The sequence below is a fragment of the Gavia stellata genome, chromosome 3, assembly GCF_030936135.1.
Source record: "Gavia stellata isolate bGavSte3 chromosome 3, bGavSte3.hap2, whole genome shotgun sequence".
NCBI classification, from domain to species: Eukaryota; Metazoa; Chordata; class Aves; order Gaviiformes; family Gaviidae; genus Gavia; species Gavia stellata.
The window spans coordinates 28,087,260-28,108,838 of record NC_082596.1 but is presented as its reverse complement, the minus strand read 5'-3'; the positions used below and the strand labels follow the sequence as shown (position 1 = coordinate 28,108,838).

Sequence of the window (21,579 nt, the reverse complement as noted above, 5' to 3'; positions counted from 1 at the left end):
TTTTAAACATATGAATATATGAACACTGTTAGAACAAACAGCTAAACAAAATATCTGAAGTTAGTAATTATCTGGTTTAGGTCTGACTAACTAAATTACTACTCACTGAGGGTATAACAGTAATTATCATTATTGGGGTCCAATCTTGAATGGCAATCAATGTTCTGATTGTTCGTAGTACAGAGCCGTTCACATGTTATCAGTGGGAAATAGAAAAAAAATCTCAGATTTAATCTCTCAGATGGAAGAGGAAATTGCTCACTAGAGGTTTTTGTGGTAAATTAAAAGCCACTCACTTTGGTATTTTTGCTTCTTTTGTGCTATTATACTCGTAGCTCACTGCATACAGGTGAGATTTATGGTGAAAAAATAAATGGTGTTCAGGCATAAAGAATGATAACATTTGGAAATGATGATTTTAGCTTCAGAACAAAACAAAATAAAGCAAAGCAGGCTGTGATATATTCCAAAAAGGATGTTATTTAGTATGGTAAACAAAATAATCTTCTTGGAAAGTATTGTAACAAACAACTCTGTGCCAAGAGCGTGCAACTTTTCAGGCAGAAGAATAGCAAATGCAAAAGATTATAGAAGTAAGAAACTGCTTCTTTATCTAAAAAATCTGCAGAACTCATTGTAAGGGGAGATAATTTAAATGTAACTTAATAGTTTAATATGGATCAGAAAAGGATTAAGTGTTATGCTAACCACAGTAGCATCTGTAGATATGTAACAGCCTTGTTCAAAGATTTAAGAGCTGCCAAATCTCATTCTTCAGAGGAAAAGAGTGATTGCAGTCTGGGATAAGGAGAGAAAACACAGTAGGACACAACAATCCTTTGGGTATTTGTCCTATACTCCTACTAAGTATCTACAATAGTTGTAGATTCAACTGTAGTCCAGATTCCTGGATTAGAGAGGGATATTTTTCTTTCATTATATGCCTGTACTCTGAAATAACTTCTGTAGAAGTTGCTACAAAGCTGAAATAATCTTCAAGGTCAAATATAGCTAAGCCATAGTCTACACCTTTTTCTAGCAGAGAAATCCAGTTTGTATATGGGATTGTGTTTATGAAATTGGATGTTTAATTTTTCTTCCTGTTTTAAATATTCTGATGGTATACAGATCACAGAATCACAGAATCACAGAATGATAGGGGTTGGAAGGGACCTCTGGAGATCATCCAGTCCAACCCCCCCACCAGAGCAGGTTCACCTAAAGGAGATTGCACAGGAATGGGTCCAGGCGAGTTTTGAATATCTCCAGAGAAGGAGACTCCACAACCTCTCTGGGCAGTTTGTTCCAGTGCTCTGCCACCCTCAAAGTAAAGAAATTCCTCCTCATGTTTAGATGGAACTTTCTATGACCAAGTTTGTGCCTGTTACCTCTTGTCCTGTCACTGGGCACCACTGGAAAAAGACTGGCCCCATCCTTCTGACGCCCACCCCTTAAGTATTTATAAGCATTAATAAGATCCCCCCTCAGCCTTCTCTTCTCCAGACTAAAAAGACCCAAGTCCTTCAGCCTTTCCTCATAAGATGTTCCAGTCCCCTAACCATTTTCGTAGCCCTTTGCTGTACCGTCTCCAGCATCTCCAGCGTACCAGCTCGAGCAGCACCCTGTCCTTCTTGATTTTGCTCTTCCTAAAACCTCACCATGGTTGTCATTCTTTCCAAGTTTTAGCTGGACTTCCTATGATCAAGATATTCTACTTTAAAGATAACCTTTAAAGATACCTTAAAGATATTCTACTTTAAGTTAGTTCAAGTATTTCTCAAATGCACAGGAAGTAGATTTTAAGGGTCTTCAAAATAGTTTACTTTTACTATAAGTTTATAAAGTTTGTTCATACAGAACACATAACTATGTAAACATCCTTGTTTCTCTGTAAAGAAGATAAGTTTTTTTCTATCCTCCATCACCTGAAGCAACTTCTGTTGTTCCCTTACCTGAATACCTGCAAAACCAGAAGCCTCAACATATGAAGCTGATGTAACTAGAGGTAGTGGACTGGGGATACTTGATGTATTTGACACTATGATTTTGTAGCATGAGAGCACCAATTATCATGGTATATTGAACCGTATGTGCAGGGTCAGTGGGATATCAGGAAGCTAAGGGTCCGCTGGAGGAGCAAAGCAGTTGTGTGACTGTGTGGGAAGGGAAATCTGATGGTGCAGCAGCCTGGGGTAGGGCAGAGCTCCACAGGATGATGGACCTCTCACCACGAGACTCATCTCTCTGTTGTTTTAGCACCTAATAAATTTGATAGCTGTTGAAATTACTAACATTGGGAATCCTGATATCGACATGTTGGCAATCGGTAAACTGGACCAAGACATGGCTCCTTGCCTACTCAGGCTGAATAGCAGTGGAGCAGGAATGAGTCTTAGCACCACCCTCACCTTTGGAGTTGCTTTACTTCATGTTGCTGTGTGGAGCTGATGTTTCTATAGTGTTTATTGCGCTCACTTATTTGAGCGGGAGAGCATACTAAGCATTGTGTGAAGACAGTTTCTCTGATTCTGCTTTTGTTACTAAACTACTGTTAGAGCCTGGTAAACTAGTGATGCGAGTAAGATAATGCAGGTAAACCACAGGGCTTCAATGGGTTCCATCTTCAGCTATAATTGTCCTTCAAAGGACTTTTGCTTTTTATCTTTATCTCATTTATCTTAGAGTTTATTGAAAGAACCCTGGCTCATTGTCCTATCACCAGGAAGCTGCATTTTATTATAATTGCTGATACTCATGCCTTTGCCTTTTAGGTAGCAATGTTTATGCTGCAGTTGGGCAGTGCCACTTTCTTGTTAACAGAACCAGTGATAAGTGCGATGACAACAGGAGCAGCTACACATGTTGTGACTTCACAAGTGAAGTATCTGCTGGGAATGAAAATGCCGTATATATCGGGACCACTGGGATTTTTTCATGTGAGTTCAGTAAAAGAGATGGGTTATTCCATTAGCTAACATTTTCTTAAATAACTATGCAATTTGCCTATATGTAAGTGTAAGAAAATTGTTATGCGTGCATGTGAATGAACAGAAGATGTAATACCAAAACCTTCATCTTGCTAGTTCTGTTTGTAAGAACAGATTAGGAAAACTTAATGAAGGATTAGCAGGAATGGGTCTTATTTTGAAAGGATACAGTTATCAATTTAAAATATGCGTATTACAGCATCAATAATTCCATTTATTATCACAAAAATCACAGAATCACAGAATCATTAAGGTTGGAAAAGACCTGTAAGATCATCAAGTCCAACCATCAACCCAACACCACCATGCCCACTAAACCATGTCCCACAATGTCACGTCCACACGTTCCTTGAACACCTCCAGTGAGGGTGACTCCACCACTTCCCTGGGCAGCCTGTTCCAATGCTTCACCACTCTTTCAGTAAAGAAGTTTTTTCCTAATATCCAGTATATCTTGAGCAATTACACACTTGAACAAGGAGGGTTAACTCTTTCTGAATCAGCATGTGGGAGGGATATATCCAATTATCATTCTAAACTTATTTTCTTCATATTTTGCTGAATGAAACCTGACCATCATTGTGGTAAAAGGAAAATTACCCATGATTTGTGGATCTCCTATGCAAAAATTACCCTAGATATGTTACTTATTGCTTTATGACATGATATTACTTTGCCATAAACACAGCAAGTGTAAAGCTTTAAGGTAATTTTTACAAAATGCGTACAGCCTTTCATACAGTGTCATGGTTACTCCCTTTGTAAAGCAGATATAGTTGGCTGAAACCTTAAAGGGCAAAGTTGTATAATCTTATTGCATAAAAGATATGAGAACATATGCTTTATGGTAACTTATTCCAGCAAACCCTGAGTTTAGGTGCTGTGAGCATAATCTCTTGGCAGAAGCATTAGTAGTATTACAGTAGTATCTGTCAAAATGATATTTTGCTCATAATAAAACTTTATTTACTTGCTGAGGTGATATTTACATTGCACTGATAGGAATAATTGGATTGATTACCAGATGAAGTGAGGTTTCATCTAGTTAGCCACTAAATTAGGAGACCTTATTTAAAAGCACTGACTATATTTTCTTGCACTGCTCTGCTCTTTATTTTTTCCTACTATTTTGGAAAATTTGTTAATGTGAACTCTGTGAGAAGAAGTTGCTTTTTAGCATGTTATTTCATAGTATTTTATAAATTTGACAACATTTCATATGGATAATCTATTGGTAAGATTTTTAAAGGACTGATTTATTAATAGCAATTAGGGGCATGTAATAAACACAAGTAATTTATCTTGTAGAGACGTAACTAAAAGTGTCATAGCCATTTTCATGAGTAGTCAGTTGGCCTGTGAGAGTATTACAAATGATTCATCATATATTAAAATATTTTTTGATTTTTAAAAAATCTTTTCATAAATGCTTCTTAACATAAAATGCGACTAGCCTCTTTTTCATGGCGTTTCCATGGAGACTATACTTACATATAGGAATATTGTCATCTTGTAGAGATGACTGGTGTTAAGTACCACAGCCAAGACATAATCAAAATATACATTACGAGGAATAATAAGGAACAGCAGTGATACGAAGAAATATTTCCACGTTGGTGTGCTGATGATATCATAAATGAGGTCATTCAAATGCTTTCAAAGAAATCTATTCCCTTATCCCTTGTATTTTTTAATGTCTCTGAAACAAGTTCTTTGCCCTGCACTTCACTTTTGAAATCAAACCCCTTTGAACATTTTCCATATTAAAATTTTCCTGATTTTTTTAAGGTTCTGAATTGCTCTGTAGAATTGTGTGAAAACAAACAAAACCCCTCTGTACAACTTAAAAGAATAATAAAATGTCTCCATATTTAGAAGGGACAATTTTACCGTATGAGTATTTTAAAAGGTTTCTGGTATCTGTTCAGACTTATGGGTTGCTTTAAGAAGGTCCAGTATCTCAGTCAGAAGCACCAGATTTAGATTTTAACAATTAATTTTTCCTCTGGTGGTAGCTTTATATGAAAATTATATTAATTAGATAAATGTTAGTGTGCACATGTAACTAGAGAGTGAAAGGCAAATTTGGCATGTTCTTTACTCCAAATTGTTGAAACCCAGGGACTGGTATTTTTGCTTACATTTTTTTTCTTTCTCCACTCCAAAACACCTCCCACTCACAAAGTCGATCGCTTCGCCTCAGGCAGCCTTTGGGTTGGCAAAGCAAGAATAAGAATGTTTAATAAAGTGTGATAGGAGAGTTGAAAGTAAAGCAAGCCAGTGAAATGGATTCTTTATAGCAAGTGAGATCATGATTAAATATGTAAAAATGAACTGTGCATATGGAGAACAAATCTACTACACTGGCTTTAAGCCTATGGGATTTTTGTGTTTACACTTAGTTTATGTAATTTATTAAATTTCATTTTCCCTGTACATGGTTTGTAACACTGCAATTGAGCTGCACTTTGCAGCACCAATTGGTATTTTGCAAATGGGAAGGGCAAGGTGAAGGTGAAGAAGAAAAATGGTGAGGGAAGACTACATGTGAGATCTAATTTTTACAAGGGACAAGAAAAGTGTCATCAAGTTTTACTTAGTATCTGAAAACAGAAGAACATATCTATATTTGCCCTTTATCCATGTGTAGATATATTTATCCTTCCACAAGTTTCTGAGAAAATGCAGCACTGCAAAATGAACTGCAACGTAACAAACCTACTTTGCAAAACAGGGTCTTCTGCGGTTGTGTTGCAAGTTTGTTGCAAAGTCCTTGTGGTTGTGCTGCAATTCGCTGAAAAAACCTTCATGTTCCCACTATCAGTCCTTTTTTTCCTTTTTTTTCCAGTTTGTTCCCTATACAGTTCACAGTAGTTGCCTGTACTTTTTTCCTACAGTGTGTTGTATTCGTCTATCAAACATCAGAATGAAATGTTTTGGAAAATGCAATGAGGTCGTCTACTCTTAAACTGTATTGTTTTAACTAATATGTTCCTTTAACTCTTTTGTTTGCCTCAGCCTCTACACTTGTTTTAGAACTAACCTTTTGGGTTTTCATGTATACATTAAAAAAAAAAGAACTCAGAGCATTTCATTAAAACATCAGAATGCACATTCTTTCTAGAATATAAACCATTACAATGCTCATTATTACCCTATAAAAGTATGTGAAAATATAGTGGAACTCAAAGCCATTAATTTCCCATGAGAATAGAGACATTCAGTGTCTGTATATATATGTGTGCAAAGTTAGAATATTGCTTTTTTTTCACTTATGTGCAAATTTGCATCAATTGCCAAAATGTTCACTGATTCCTCATAATACTGCCAGATCATCTCCATTAAAAATCTTTACACAAAACTAGCAATAAAAATAAAAAACAATAGGCCAACAGCACAACCAATATATTATTGCTGTATTTTTAAATTTTGTTAATTATATCATGACACAAAAAATTGCTTTGTACACTGTAATATCAAACTAAATTCTGCTACATAATTTCTAAATTATTTCAGTAAGTGCATCATCAAAACATGTAAAATACTAAGTTCATGATGATGTTTGTGATGTAAACATTTGTAAATATTTCTTTTGAATTTCACCTCGGATGAGTACAGTAACTGACCGGACAGAATAACTTGTGAACAGTATAGTATAGAGAGATGGCCATAGTATATGTTAACCACAGTCATGTTGAGAGCCACATGCTCTTTTTTTCCGAAGAGCCTGTGAGTTGTTTGTGAAATGGTCTCCTGGCTTTGCTGGTCATATCATGAAATGGGTGAGTTTAGGTTATCTGGTTACCTGGGAACAGACTAGTCAGTGGAAGGTCTTTAGTCTGATGATTGATTTAATATTTATTTATTGCTGCCAGAATTGTTTCAGTGTACTACAGACACTTTGGGCTGTTGGTGCTACTGAACTCATACGAGCTACAACGCATTGGTAGTCCCGTTCTTTTTCATTTATTGGCTGATGTAGACCACATGGTGAAGGGTACAATTTGAAGAGAAACACCAAAGAATACGCTAGGCAGTTCATATAAAGTGTTCATTGTGAAGTCTGAAAAAGCTGTGACAAAGGTCTACAAGATTTGACTATAGATTTTAAGAATTAAATGGAAGCTTCTTGTTTAGTCAATTTGCAAAGAAAGACAGAAATTCTAAAAGCTTATGCATATTTCTTTGTAACCCTTCATTAAAATTATATTTATTCACCCACTCTTATGTCTCACTCTGTCTAGAAAAAATAAATTAAGTGCCGTAACAACAGATAGCTAATGCTGACACTTCAATAGACACTGTTCATTTCAAAGCAAGACCACATCTCTTTGGCTTCGACAATTAGGAATCAATCCATATCTTCCCTTTTCTTACCACTTCACCTTCTATCTAGCTCAGCCTTTGGTGAGTTTGTGGGCACAGTTTGCAACATAGTTTTCCAGATTGCCTCCTTTTGTCCTAATTAATCACAGCTTCTGCTTGGGCACTGTGCCAAGTCCTGTGCTCTCTTGAAAACGCATCCTTGGAAAATTATGGGTACAGAGACTAGTCCCAAGCCACTCAAGACACAATCCACATATTGTCTGATTACAGTGGGGCAATATGTGGTTAAAAACTGTGGGGTTTGATTACAGTTCTTCAGATTTATGACATATATAGATCATATTTAACAAGTTGATTTTAAAATATTTTCCTGTGTTCTGAGAAACGTTTGTGCTGGGTTATACTGTGCATCCTTAATCAAAAGTCCAAGGGCTGAATTTCAAAGGACTGGACTAAATTTTCCTCTTTATGAGGAAAATTGCATTTTGTCTTGTTTCTGTAACCATTTTTAGAGGGGTTTTATTGTTTTTTTTTTCCCCCTTATAGATAATGAAAATATTCTTAGAAAGGATGAGAGAGGAAAAATCAGGTAGTTATTTTAATTTACTCATTCTTCAAAATGAGCATCATCTCTTCAAAGAGTGATAGAATCAAAACAGTGGAAAAAATTTCATCATCATATTGACCACCTTTCTGCTAGAACAGGTTTCCTTCCTAAGATAATTTTTCTAGTACTTTTTCCTGTCCAATATAAATATATGTGTTTAAGCTCCAAATTGTCAATCCTTGTTAGCATTATACATGTATTTGAGAATAGGTTCTCTGGGGCAGAAAATTATTAAACTTTATTTTGATAAAACTACAAGTGTCACTTTTCATTTATTTTAGTGATCTTCTTAGTAGTTGCCAGAGAAAACACTTTTTTTATTTATTATTATTTCAAGCCTCAATTGCTTGATTTTATTATCCTTAATGTTGTAGTTTAAAAAGAAGTTACTTGTGTTGCAGTCTAATCTACATCCTAGATTTTAACTTCTGTTCTCTATATGATTTACATTTCAGGCTACGCAATAGTTCCCAGAATATAAATGCAGAATTCAAGGGACTGAGCCTACCTTGTTTTTTTTCCCCTGCAACTTTAGTAAGCATGTGTATTATATCCATTTTCATGCCTCTCTGTTCCTCCAGGAAACAGACTACTGCTTTTACTCATGAGGCCTGAAAATAACTTGTGATAAGGATCTGATTATTTCTTTGTTTATTGGGACAGAAGTTCCCTCTAAATTTCTTCACCCCTTCTAACCATTCCAGTAACCCTTTGATTTTTTTCCTCACTTTCTGTTAATCTGTTATCCTACTGATTTATGCCTCATTCTCTGGACCCTCTAATTCAGAGTAGAACTGAAATTACAATTCACTGATAGCAGTGTCATCTGTGCTGGTGTGAAGGCAACTGCATTCTTCTGAGTCTGTTACTTACAACATTGTATTCTTCATCAGAGATCCCTGTTACTCAACATCATTGGGTCATTCTATTCCTATTCCATATTTCTATCCCACATGTTCCTTATATTCAGCACCATATTTCCTTTCTTCATCATAGACTGAACTTTATTTTTCTAACCATGTTTTACAGCGTGTTGCACCACACCTTAACCTTTGAAAAGCTGAGGGCTTCCCATTTGCAGCTCCACAGCTCTGCTTCAGTCTCCTCTTTATCTTTTAACGCTGCGGTCTGCCTCCCACTTGCAGCGATGTAGCCATTCCCCAACATCCCAGAGCCTGCTGTGGCAGGACTTCAAACCTCATGGTCCAGCATGCCCCAGCCCTCGCACCCTTGCACCTGCAATTCCTGCACCTTGCCATGGAGAGTTTCCCCTGGAAAGCACTTGCCACTGATCTGTGAATCACCCCTTTTCCCCCTACCCTCTTTTTACCTCTTGCTTTGCAGCTTTTAACTTACAAGTTTATGCTAGGGAAAGAAACAGGGCTTAGTAGATAATATTAGTTATTTAAATAGCCAATAACGTATGTACACAAAGCTCGACAGCTAATTAGTGTGTGCAGCATCTGGACCTGATCAAAGCATGCTCCATGGAGCATTACGCTGTTTGTGTAATGGGCAAGAGCAACCAACAGGGAGACTGAGTGCGTCCTGCTGAAGCTATACAGTTAGTCGGGAAAAATATTTGGACGGATCCCCTCGTGCACTGGAGAGGATGCCCCAAAGATGCACGTCTAGGAAGATTCCTGTTGCTCCTCTTCCCATCCAGCCACTACTGCATTTTTCTTTCCCTTTTTGTTCTTCGTCTCTCTCTTTCTCTTTCCCCCTCCTTTCTGTCTTTTAAAATTCTTCATCAGAAGTAACATCTACTGTTAGAGTTGATGGATGTTATGAGCTAAGGACACTGAAAATAAATCTTTGTATACGTAAGCTGCTCTCAACATTTTTTTGTGCAACACTCATTTATCTCACTGAATTTGATGAGACTGAATATGAAAAGGATACATACCACATTTACTGGAATTTTCTTGCTTGTTTCTACCAATAGAAATTTGTAAATACGTATATATAAAAATAGTCACTGCATTTTTTTGAGTGTTCAAAAGTCCATGGTATTTTAACAATAGTAAATTGGAGATTTTCTTCCTTGCAAAATCTTAAGTGAAGGCCAGCTTGTCAGATGACTCAGCTCCTGCAGTATTGATTCAGCTGTCATGGGTACTTCAAGTTGTCTGAAGTTGTGTAGAATATGGCATAGATTGTGACCCAGAATTACATATTTTTTGATCTGTGATTTTTATTTTTCATTCACTGTAGATTTATGCCTACATATTTGAGAATATTGGATCAGTTCGGTTGGAGGCTTTACTTCTCTCCTTGCTGAGCATTGTCATGCTTGTTCTTGTTAAAGAACTGAATGAGAAATTTCAGAGAAACATTAAAGTTGTTCTTCCCATCGATCTAGTTTTGGTAGGTACAAAATTAAATATCAGACTTTTTGCTTTACAAAGCTTTCAGTGGTACAACTAATCCGCTGCAGTTTACTGTGTTGTCTGAAGTTACTCACAGTCACACCTGCCACTTATTAAACGGATAGCTAATTTTCATGGATATATGTTAAATGTAAGAACAGGGAACAGTTTGGCTAAATAATTAAGAAAGAATTGACATACGTTCCCAATTTGTATAATATTTTTCATGTGTTTACTACTTTTTACATAATCACAAGAACATGAAGCCTAGAATGTTAAAGTGTAAGAAGTTTGAAACAGAAAATGAAAAGTGGCTGGCACATTGAAACTCCAGGCAGGGCTTGTGCTATGTTGTTGTGGCTTAGATGTTTCTTGTTATTTATCTGCAACGAAGTTAAATACCTATGCTATTGCTTTCTGTAACTTTCCTTACAATTTTCCTTTCACACGGCATAGGCTAAATTGAAATTACATATTGCATGGTAAATCCCTACTTTAAGTATTAAGCAAATAACCGGATCTTAACTTCTTTTGCCTCTCTTTCACATTTGCAATTTTTTTTGTAATATACTTCCCTGTCTTACTGGATTGTTGTAAGGATAAATGCACGAACACTGTCATGTTCTTAGGTATGGCAATAATAGGGACCATGAGAGAAGCTAACAGTAATAGAAATAAACCATCTTTTTCTGTATTGAATCAATAGATAATTGCTACATCTGTTGCCTGCTACTATGCTGACATGGAATACGTCTATGGGCTAGAAGTTGTGGGACATATTCCTGAAGGGTAATGTGGTTTTTATTAGCTTGTGGCTTTTAAATATGTTTACTTCTGAGAACAGTCTCTGAAGATGTCAAAGTAGTTTTCTGAAATAAGAAATGGCAAAAATCCATTATGTTCATTTCCAACCTCCTCAAATACTCTCTCACAATTCAACCTCATGTTAACAAGGCATATCTGTATGCAGACTTTCTTGTACATTTTCATAGCTTTTTCATTACTTTATGGAATAAAAAGTAGGTACTAAGTACCTGATGGTGGCTGATGGATGTATGACAGGAGGGCAGAGCACTCTCTACAAGATTATTGCAACCTGCTTTTTGAGGGTTGCCTTGGGTTATTGTAGCAGAAAGGACTTGCAATGAGATAAGGCTTGTAGATTACTACACTTCATTCTTCTCCACTCACTTATATAGTAATTTCAGAAAATGTGGTTTCTGAGCAAAAGTAAAGGATTTAGATGTGCTTAATCTAGAAAACAACATTCTGACTACAGATAGTGCTACATTTTTCTCCATGACCTTGAAGAGAAGGGAAAAAAAATATTCAATATAATTAGCTCGAAAGAGAAATTAGTTTAGATATTAGGAGGAATGTTCAAGCTCTAAGGGTTGGTAAGGAATAGCACAGCTGTTCTGTAATCCCCCTTTTGGAAACTGTAGGGTTTCCCTAGATTTCACCAAGTAGACTCTAAGTAGTCCAAGATAGCGTGAGTGCATGTGTGGCAGCTTGCACTGATAGAAATAAAATAAGTGAAGTCACTGAGAAAGAAAATTGTTTTTAAGTACATAGGGCATGCTATTACACGCTATGTATCTGAGGTTGAAACAGGGTTAAGTATCCCCTTTTGATATGTGTTGCAAACAGGTAAATGGTATTGGTGCAGCTTTAATCAGGAGCTCATTTTCTGTCTAAGCTCACATGAGAAGATTCTGTAGTGTTGAAAAACACAAGCAGAAGCCTGGATCATTCCCATGTATTTTTAGGCACTTACCTGAAATATCTAACTGCCTTGTCAGTGGAGAGCATTAGAAACATTCAGAGCATGGTTTGGCTCTTAGGTGGTGTGATTTGTGCTCTGGAGAGACTGAAGTCTTTTTGTGGAGTACAGAGACAATCTGGAGTGATTTGGTTCTTAACTGGGGCATTTCATTGCAGTCCCCTTTAGAAGGTCTCCATTAGGTGAAATAAATGTCCACACTGCCCATAACCCACAGGAATACTAAATTGTTTGAAAGGTTTAAATTCAACTTTACAGGAAAGTCAACTATGAAAAAAGAAAAAAAAATACAATAGAGTTTCTTTTATTGCTTATTACAAAATTAGGGAATGGTTGCTGACTTTATCTGCCAGTGGGGGAGCTAATTTATAAGGATCCCGTCATAATTTCCCAAATTGAAGTTTGCAAATGGAAGACTCCATCTGAAACTGTTTCATCTTCCTGTACAAATTCTCCCCTGCAGTTCCCCACAGACCGAGATCTTATTAATCTAAAATATTGAAAAATATCACTTCACAAGTATTAAAAAAGTTAGCTGTGCATGCAAAGATTGTTTCTCTTGTATTTTCATGAATTGCAGGTATATCGAGGCTATGTACCAGGCTTTGCAAAAAGGTCTGTCTTTATTTTTCATAGGTTACCATCACCGAAAACACCACCTATGAATGTCCTGCCTGAAGTAGTCACTGAAGCTTTTGGAGTAGCACTGGTTGGTTATGTAGCGTCACTAGCTCTAGCCCAAAGCTCTGCTAAAAAGTTTAAATACACTGTGGATGACAACCAGGTAAAGCTCTTTCTCCTTACTGTCAGTAAGCCTTGAAATTGCTTCACTGTTCTGGAAATGTATTATAGATGAATGCCCAGTAGGAAAGGGTGAGTTCCATATGGCATCTTGAGGCCTTCCAGTGACTACAAACCCAAATCTAGTCCAAATCAGCTCTGCAGACTGCCCTAGTTGGTTCAGCTGCTCCTTTTGGGGAAGCGCATCCTTCAGGGTAATCATCTTGTAATGCTGCATTCGGTGCAGCATTTGGGTTTTAATGCGTTTTCCAGTGCTCTAAGACAAGATAGATAGCTTCTCCTCTGGCAGCTGAGTTCTTAAAGACCAGCTAAGAAGTTAAATAAGCCACTGACTAATGAAACAAAGCAGTTCTAAAAATAAACCAGCTACTTAGAGCCCCAGAACATATCTGACGTTATAAAATGAAGTTATGCAAAGTAGAAGTCTCATTTGAAATAAAAGTTTATTTGTATAAAAGGAGGGTGGGTTCAGAAAGTGCTGCCAAATTTGCAGCTTTCTGTGCAGAGTTCCACTTTACAGTGGACACGCTTAAATAAAGATGGGATGTTACTTTCTGCACTACCCAATGCTGGTCATGGCGGGTGGGTAACTCCAAGCCAGCTAGAAATCTGTGGAGACCATAATTCAAGCACTGTAGTAAGAAATGCTCAATTTTAGATAACTAGCAATAGTGCAGCGTGATGAAAATGCTGCCCCCACCGTTATCTTAAGTGATTTGGAATAAATGACATAAGGTTGAATGAAGAACAGTTGGTTTTGCAGCTGGAGGTCTATTTGAACACCCTATCTAGACAGGTCAGTCTTGCTATGCCAGTTTACAACTCTTACATCATTGAAAAATATGGCAGGAACGTTCTTGTCTACTCAGGTCTCTAAAAGATTTTTCAGAATGAATACATTGGGCCATGAATTTCTGTTGATGCTTCAGAGCCGTGTTTTCTAGGGAGCAGAGGGAAAATGTTTTGAGCTTAATACAGGCCAGGATTCAGGGTGATATGCTGCATTGTCCCAAGGGCACTAAACAGAGCACAGCAACCTGTATGTCTTTCAGCACCTTTGGAAAACTTGTAGCTTACACAGCTTAATTACTGAGGTGTTGGAAACTATGTGTATGTCTGCATCGAATAATGGATCAAAAGAGCAGAACCTCTGTGAGAACAGAGACTACAACAGCAGTGGGGTGGTATAGCTGTATTGCACTCAGGGGTGAGGCACAGGGCTCTGCATGGTGGCATGTGGGTGTGCGAAGTTGTCTGGGGAGCTTTGAGGTGGTGCTGTCCTGTGCTGTGAAGACAAACTTATGATCAGGTGTTGCCCCAGCTGGATACAATACCATTTGTGTCCTAAGCACTTCTAGCAGTGCTGAGGTCTTTTCTTGCACATTGCCCTCAGCAGATGAATGAGCTCCTTATAGTCTGGGGAAGAAGACTGGTGCTAGGTAGACAAGCTGGGGCACTTTCGTAGAAAACACTGTTCAGCTTAGGCTGCAGATGCAAGATAGCTTCTCCACTTTTTCTTCTGTAAATCTTTGTTCACACATGTCTGCATTTTGACTGTGAATAAACACCAAATACATTTGTAATGAAAGACAGTATGCAGATAGTATCGTTACCATACTTCACTTTCACTAAAGCATGCTTTAAAAGAAAAAAAATCAGTGGCTGTCTTTTTCCAGTAGAGTCATAAGCCAGAAACAACCTGGACACTGTCCAGATCCCACTACTTGAGACTCTGGCCTGTTAAAAAGCAGATGTGGATCAAGATGTAAATATTTTGGCTGAACATCATCTTCAAAACTTAGCAATACAACTTATTCTGTGAACAAAATGTGCCTCCTGCTTTTGATGAATCTAGTTCAGCAGCTCTATCATTCAAATTAGTTCTGAGTTGTGAGAAGACATATTATGGTGGGAGATCTTCTATCATGTACATATGTGATTTTTTTCCCTCAAAAATGTGGCTATCCTTTGTCATTGCTAATATTTACATAGGGGACTCCTTTATTGGCAAGAAACATTGAAATGACAGAACAATAGGAAAAAAACATATTCTATTTGACAACTTTGCAGGAGTTTTTGGCTCATGGCCTCAGCAACGTGATTCCTTCATTTTTCTTTTGCATACCAAGTGCAGCAGCGATGGGACGGACGGCACTTTTATACAGTACAGGCGCCAAATCACAGGTAACGGGTTAGAGTGAAGTACGTAGGAGAATTAAGGCTATGATACTGCTCACTGGAACTTGTCCTGATTTATTCATTGTATTTCCCTATTCTCCCTTTTCCTCTGTCCTGGAAAATGACTCTGCCCTGTCATTTTTAACAATCTGCATGGAACTGCATCTGATCAGCAAGTGTCTTACTAGAAAAGCTAATGGTTCCACTTATTCATTTTTACCTGTTTAATTCAATGTAAACTCTGAAGTCTGTGGCAGTAAGGAGGTTAGGAATTATGTTATCAGGCTACAGGAAACTACACAGGAGCCCCTTCAGTTTTACATGAACTTGTCAGCACTGTAACAAAAGTGCCCTCTAATGGTGTTTAATGGATTTAATCATACAGGCTAAGACAAAGTTTTAGAAAAAAAACAGATTTAATTTAGTGCTTCTATCTGATTCTCAAAATAAAATGAAAGTAAACTTGAGACCTGCTTGCTAAAAAACCCAAGTAGTCTCCCAACTTCTGCCTTGTAACATGTTGTACTTATCCTGCCCCTCAGTATACACTGAGTCCACAGAGATGACAGATTTTTGAGGATTTTTTGGGCTATTTCCTACTGTTGGAAACGAAACCCACAAGTTCTTATTGCAGTAGCTCAGGAAAGAGGGAACTGCAATTGATGAAAATGTTAATTGTGACCCCGTGAGGCTGTTACCTGTCCGAATTGTGCTCGTGAACAAGAGAGGTAGCAAACTGCTCATCTGTGACCTTTGTGTATGGTGGCACCACGTGGGTCACCACAGCTGGGACACCTCTGGGGCAGTCCCTTAAGCACTGCCTCTCCCTCCTTCCTCTGAAGCTCAAGGGTCCATCAGTGGCATCCTGCCATGTAAATGTTTTGTCCTTTGGAGTTTGTTGTTATTGTCCTTTTATAACTGCTGCTCTTTCCTGTGTAAAGGACATTAATTACAAGGAAAAGGGAAATGAGGTACAACTGACAAGGCTAAGTACAGTCTATAGGTACTGTTTCGTCTTGACCATGTCTCGCAATTATTTCTCATGCAGATACCACAATACTAAGAAATGATACAGGGCTTTATTTCAAAACTCTACATGTTAATTACTTGTTAATTAGCCCACACATCACTCTGAACTCGATTAATCATAATGAATAATTTATCCAGTAATAATCTTTAAAAGCATTTATATGCAAATAGTTTAGCTACCACTTTGCTATTAGCTATTTCGTATCTTTGAGTTGGATTCAATGTCATACCATGTGCCCTCATCCTCACAGATATCCTCTTCTGTTACCTGTTCACGTATTGTCTGTACAACATGCAGTTGTACTGCATCATGGCTTTTCCAAGGAAGCTTTAAGGTAACCTGAAGACCTATACCTGAAGAGCTATAATCTGAAGGCATATAGGGTATCTGAGTACTTCGGCTCTGGTGCATGTAGGCAAAAGGCCCCAATAGAAGGTTATTCAATATATGAAATGGAAAAAGAAACCACCATAGTTTGATTTCAAGGTAGGAAGTACATGGTAAAAATAACAAGTATCTGCTTGGTTTTACCATCGGTTTCACAGCGTAGCAGAGTCTGCATGCAAAAGTTAAGAGTGTGGCCATGCGTTAGCACTATGTGTGTACTTTAATAAACATAAAATTCTCCTGCCTTCTTTTTGGAAAGCAACACATCCACTTAAACCTCTACTTTTGGGGCTGTCTAGGCAGAATGAAGAGATGGGAAGAACTTCGCTAATAACTGTTGGTCAGATCATATGGAAAAAGAAGAGTGAGAGGTTGCTTTGACTACATAGAGAGAAGTCAGCATACATCATGAAAGAAATGCAAAGAGCCTTTCAGGGGCTCAGAGCAGCCCTTTTTTCTCCAACGGTTATACCTGGGATTCAGTGATGTCATTTATACTTCAGTGATATCTTTTCCTGGGAGAAAACAGAAGTGAGGGACTATATCATGGGCTAGAAATGCCCTTCAAATAGAATCAACACTTTTTTTTTGCTTTTTGGGAAGGCGGAAAGAGGGAAAAGTTCCTTGTGACTTTACCAGCAGATTTTGTGTCCCTTTTTCTGTAAACACTCTGTCTATCCTTCTTGATGGTATTTTTAAGTACACCATGGCTTTAATTTTCTAGTGTTTTAACAACTTGTCTGGTTTTGTTTTTAACAACTTGTCTCTTAAAATGAAGCCTAATTATTTTAGTAAAGAAACATATTATCAATATAAAAATAAAGTGAGCATCTGTCTACTTATCGTCAAAAACCTTCTGTAAATCTGGACTGTATCTTAATGAGACCAGAAGTATTCTACTTCGTGAACAGTCAGAGTGGAGTAGGAGACTGCAATTTTAGTGTAGTTTTCCATCAGATTAATACCATATAATACTGTGAAGGAACATACAATCCTTAGACTATATATTTGTCTGGATTCATGTCACCTGCATTAATTATAATTTTTAATATATATATATAAAAAAATTGTTCCTACATTTTCTGAATTAAATTCCACTGATATTCACATGAAACCATTGGTGGTTCCTGACCTAACACAAATGTTTCCTTTTATTGTTGATCCCAGTAAAAGAAGTTAGAAATCTTCTCTTGTGCAAAAACAACGACACTGTTCTCCATATATCATTTTTGCTCAGTGCTATGACAGATCTGTTATTTAGTGCAACATAGGGTGCATGGCTACAAATATGTTACAGAACGACAGTGGGTGCTGCGAAACTTCTGGGATGAGATGTTGCACAGACGTGCTCCGTTTAATAACCCAGTGTGTAAGTGATGCTGTCATCTATGTCTGTGTGCTGTCAGCAGGGTCAAGCACAGATGTTGAGATCTCTTACTATGTTTTCACTGTAGTTGGCTGAAGGTAATCACCAGAGATTAAAACTGAAATTATATGCATCTGCAATCCATAAATACAGTAATAGCTAATGTCTCAACATCTCATTCTTGACTTTGTCTACAATATTTGATAATTAGTCCTTTTCACACATTTTAATTTTTTTTTTGTTAGACTGAATGATCTGCTTTTCTTGTTTATTGTTTTAGGTGGCTTGCCTTATCTCTTGTGTATTAATTCTTGTGGTGATCTATGCAATTGGACCCATGCTGTACTGGCTGCCTATGGTACTGTACCTATCTTCTTTTTTAAAGATTATGTAAAACATTTTCTAATGACTTAATTTCTTTCAGGGAACGATAGTACTACCTCTAAACCAGCTCTATTTAATTTTGATGGGAGAAAGAATAGTAAAGGCGCAGCAAGTCTCAAAATCATAAAATACAGAGGTGACAACACAATACATATATATTTTACACATATATAGTTGCATATATAGGCTATCACATAAGTATATAAGAAAGCATTTCTCTTCTACTTACTTTTGGCATGTAGTTTATGAAAAATATACATCCAGATTGCTGTGGATTAATAAATTGGCAAAGTGTGATAGAAATTAATGAAGATCTACAATTTTTTCTCCAGTTTACTCTGCTTTTCAAATAAATTTGACACAAATGATTGTAGATAGTGATCTAAGCTTAATTACAGAAAGATTATGAGGTATTCTTATATCTGTCATGGAATACATCTTCTACACTAAGACTCTGTAAAGCATCATGGTGTGTTTTCACATAAGCTGTATCTCGCTTTTGGTATTACAAATTGATAATTAACTTTAACTAGAGGCATGTCAAAGACACATAATAGAGCTCTGAAATTATCCATAATTCTGCCATGTTTGTACATAAAATTTTAACTCAACTGTGTTTTAAATTTACTTCATGCTATTGTTTACATAGTGTCACACGAAGGTTCTCACTTTTCAAACACAGATCCTTTTATAGCTTATTTTAACCATGCAAAGTAAGGACACTTGAAGAGGGGTGCACAATATGTCCTTTTTCTTATTATACTGCTTTCCTCCCTTCGTTTCTTATATGGATTATACGTAAATTTTGACTAGTTTCCTGTAGGCTTTTTTCCCCATATTTTAAAAAAGCTTTTCATATGTTGCTTTCTTGGTATTTTATTTCTTTTCTGCTATGCTTTTTCAGCCCTCCCCACTTATGCACTGCAAGTCCATCCCTTTGTACTCCATCCTTTTTGGCTCCAGATGATTTCTTCATCCATCTCCTCCCCCTTTCCGATTTGGAGAACACTAAATTGTTTTGTTTGCTTCAAAGTTAATGGATTTTTTGCTCTAGAGGCCTTCTCTAGGTGGTGAAGAAGGGGAATTAAAATTTTTCATTGTGTAGAAGCTGAGTGCTGATTTGCTTCTGAGTCCCCCAGACTATGGCAGAATGTAGATGGTCTGGCGACTCATGGACAGCCTTGGGAAGTCCTGAAGTTTCTGTCACTTTTCTCACAATTAGGTGGCCTATAGATTACCTTCAGGAAAAAAAAAATGGGTTTGATACTGCTATGTTTGTGTCACAAGGACACCTGTGCTTATCTCATTTTTGAAACACTAACTTCAGGTTTTTGTTAACTTAATTATAATATTGGCTGCTAAATTGAAGAAAGAGCATTTGTATTCACTACCAATTCTGCAAATGGTTTTTGGTTTTTATTTCTTTGCAGTGTGTGCTAGCAAGCATTATTGTTGTGGGCTTGAAGGGGATGTTAATGCAGTTCCGTGACTTAAAAAAATATTGGAATGTGGATAAAATAGACTGGGTAAGTGAAACTTAATCTAAGGAGGTTTTCCTGAGACCCTTTAACAAACACCTGCTAAATAAACTTTAATAGCTCTGTGGCCCTAGAAGAGATAAGTGCAAGCCATTATTATTAGAGGTTTTGTGTACTATCGGCTTATTTTCCATCCCAGAATAACAGCATCTGTAATGTCAATTGTATTAAAAAAATGAAATTTTAGCAAATGATAAAGAATCAAACCTAATTTAATGCCAAAGATGTGCATACAGACAGATCAGGTTAATCTGAGCAGATGTGTGTCTAATTTTGTATGCCTTCTCTAGGTGGTTAGCAAGCTTTTGCTATTTTAGTATTATTGAAGAGATTCCGGTATCTTTGTCCTCTGGGGATATGGAATGACGGTACAGGACAAACAGAACTGGAAACACTAGAGATGCGGAAAGATACATGTCCTAGGGTACTGTAGGTAAATTGCCTTAACTCTTTCAGATTTTGCAAACAGAATACCTATTGCTTGATCATAATGAAAGATTCTGCAGTATGAGAGGAATAACACATCAGAAAAAGCAGATGGATAGAAAGAGACAAACGAAAATCTAGTTTAAAGCAAAATCTGAATAATCTCACAGACATTTGCATAGAATTCTTAGCTAATATTAAAGATAAGTCCATGTTTAGGAAGGTGACTAGATTTCTCTTCTGTGGGAGTTTTTGAATGTATTGGCCAATTAGTGGAACCAAAACCTCTAACCACTTACATAAATACTTAATGACATCCCATAAAGCTTTTGGAACTTCTGTTTATGCAGTTTCAGTTAACAAATATTCAGAAAAGTATTTTGGCCATATCCTCCTCCTCTGTGGTGAGAGCTATAGGTTACTGGAGGTAATATTGGACTTTGTTGAACTCACCAGTGACTTAGTATTCTACAGCAGTAATGATAAGTCTAGACTGAATAAGGCATTTTTTATAGAGTACTGCATTTCAGTATGGAAATCAGAGCTGAGTAAATAACATCAAGTTTGGCTATGTGAGATTTTTCACATTTCGTCACAGAAGACTAGAGTTATTTTTTTGGTATCACCCAGAAGAAAATCTCTATCTTTCATGAAAACTTATGTTCCTCAAGCAGCAAACTTCTGAAAATATTTTCTACTACTTGTACTGTATTTGGTCTTCAGCTTAACCTAGATTTCCAGTGTCCCAAAGGGTGGATAACGTGGATCAAGAATTATTTTGGGGACAGCAGACTTAAGAAAATTGGTAGTTATGGGAGAGAGATACAGCTTCTCAGTGCATTGAGTTAATAAGTAGTTAAGTTTTCTGGCAGGATATACTGGAAGCTCACTAGACTTGATGTGTCTTCATAGATAGACTACCCTGATTGATTTTTTGCTTTTGTGGTTTTGGCAGAAAAGGATGGGTCAGTAGTTAGTCATTACATCTCTGACATCTGTCATTATTTCTAAGAAAGGTTATAGAGAGGGAGAGTTTTCTGGGTTTATCTTTGTGACTGCACATACTTGAACAATGATTTATCTTCAAATAGTTGCACCATCAGTCCTTATCCTGACAGGGTAAATCATCTTGCTTTAAACAGCATCATCTAAAGTAAGGCTATAAACGTTGATCTTGCATTGCTGCCTGGTCTGAGGAACCCCACTGAGCCCAGTGATTTGAGTAACTACACTGGTGGTGATTTTGGCCTGGAAAGATTCATCCCAGCAATTGACAGCACATTGGAAATGAATCAGTTCCACTACCCAGGTTATCTAAAGTGTTTTGAAGACAGAAACTCTAAAAAAACCCATTGGGAAAGAATTAGCTGCTGTCCTTTCTGGAATCAATTCTTTGA

The 21,579-nt window shown here is 37.1% G+C and overlaps 1 protein-coding gene across 1 annotated transcript in view; it reads left to right on the top strand.

The window, feature by feature from the left end:
* SLC26A7 (solute carrier family 26 member 7) overlaps positions 1-21,579 on the top strand; it is a 68,008-nt gene that overhangs the window by 25,142 nt on the left and 21,287 nt on the right. The window contains exons 4-10 of the mRNA XM_059815500.1: positions 2,772-2,936; positions 10,135-10,287; positions 10,996-11,078; positions 12,709-12,856; positions 14,944-15,057; positions 18,115-18,192; positions 19,649-19,744. Of these exons, the coding sequence (XP_059671483.1) occupies positions 2,772-2,936; positions 10,135-10,287; positions 10,996-11,078; positions 12,709-12,856; positions 14,944-15,057; positions 18,115-18,192; positions 19,649-19,744 (837 nt within the window). The remainder of the gene's footprint in view (positions 1-2,771; positions 2,937-10,134; positions 10,288-10,995; positions 11,079-12,708; positions 12,857-14,943; positions 15,058-18,114; positions 18,193-19,648; positions 19,745-21,579) is intronic.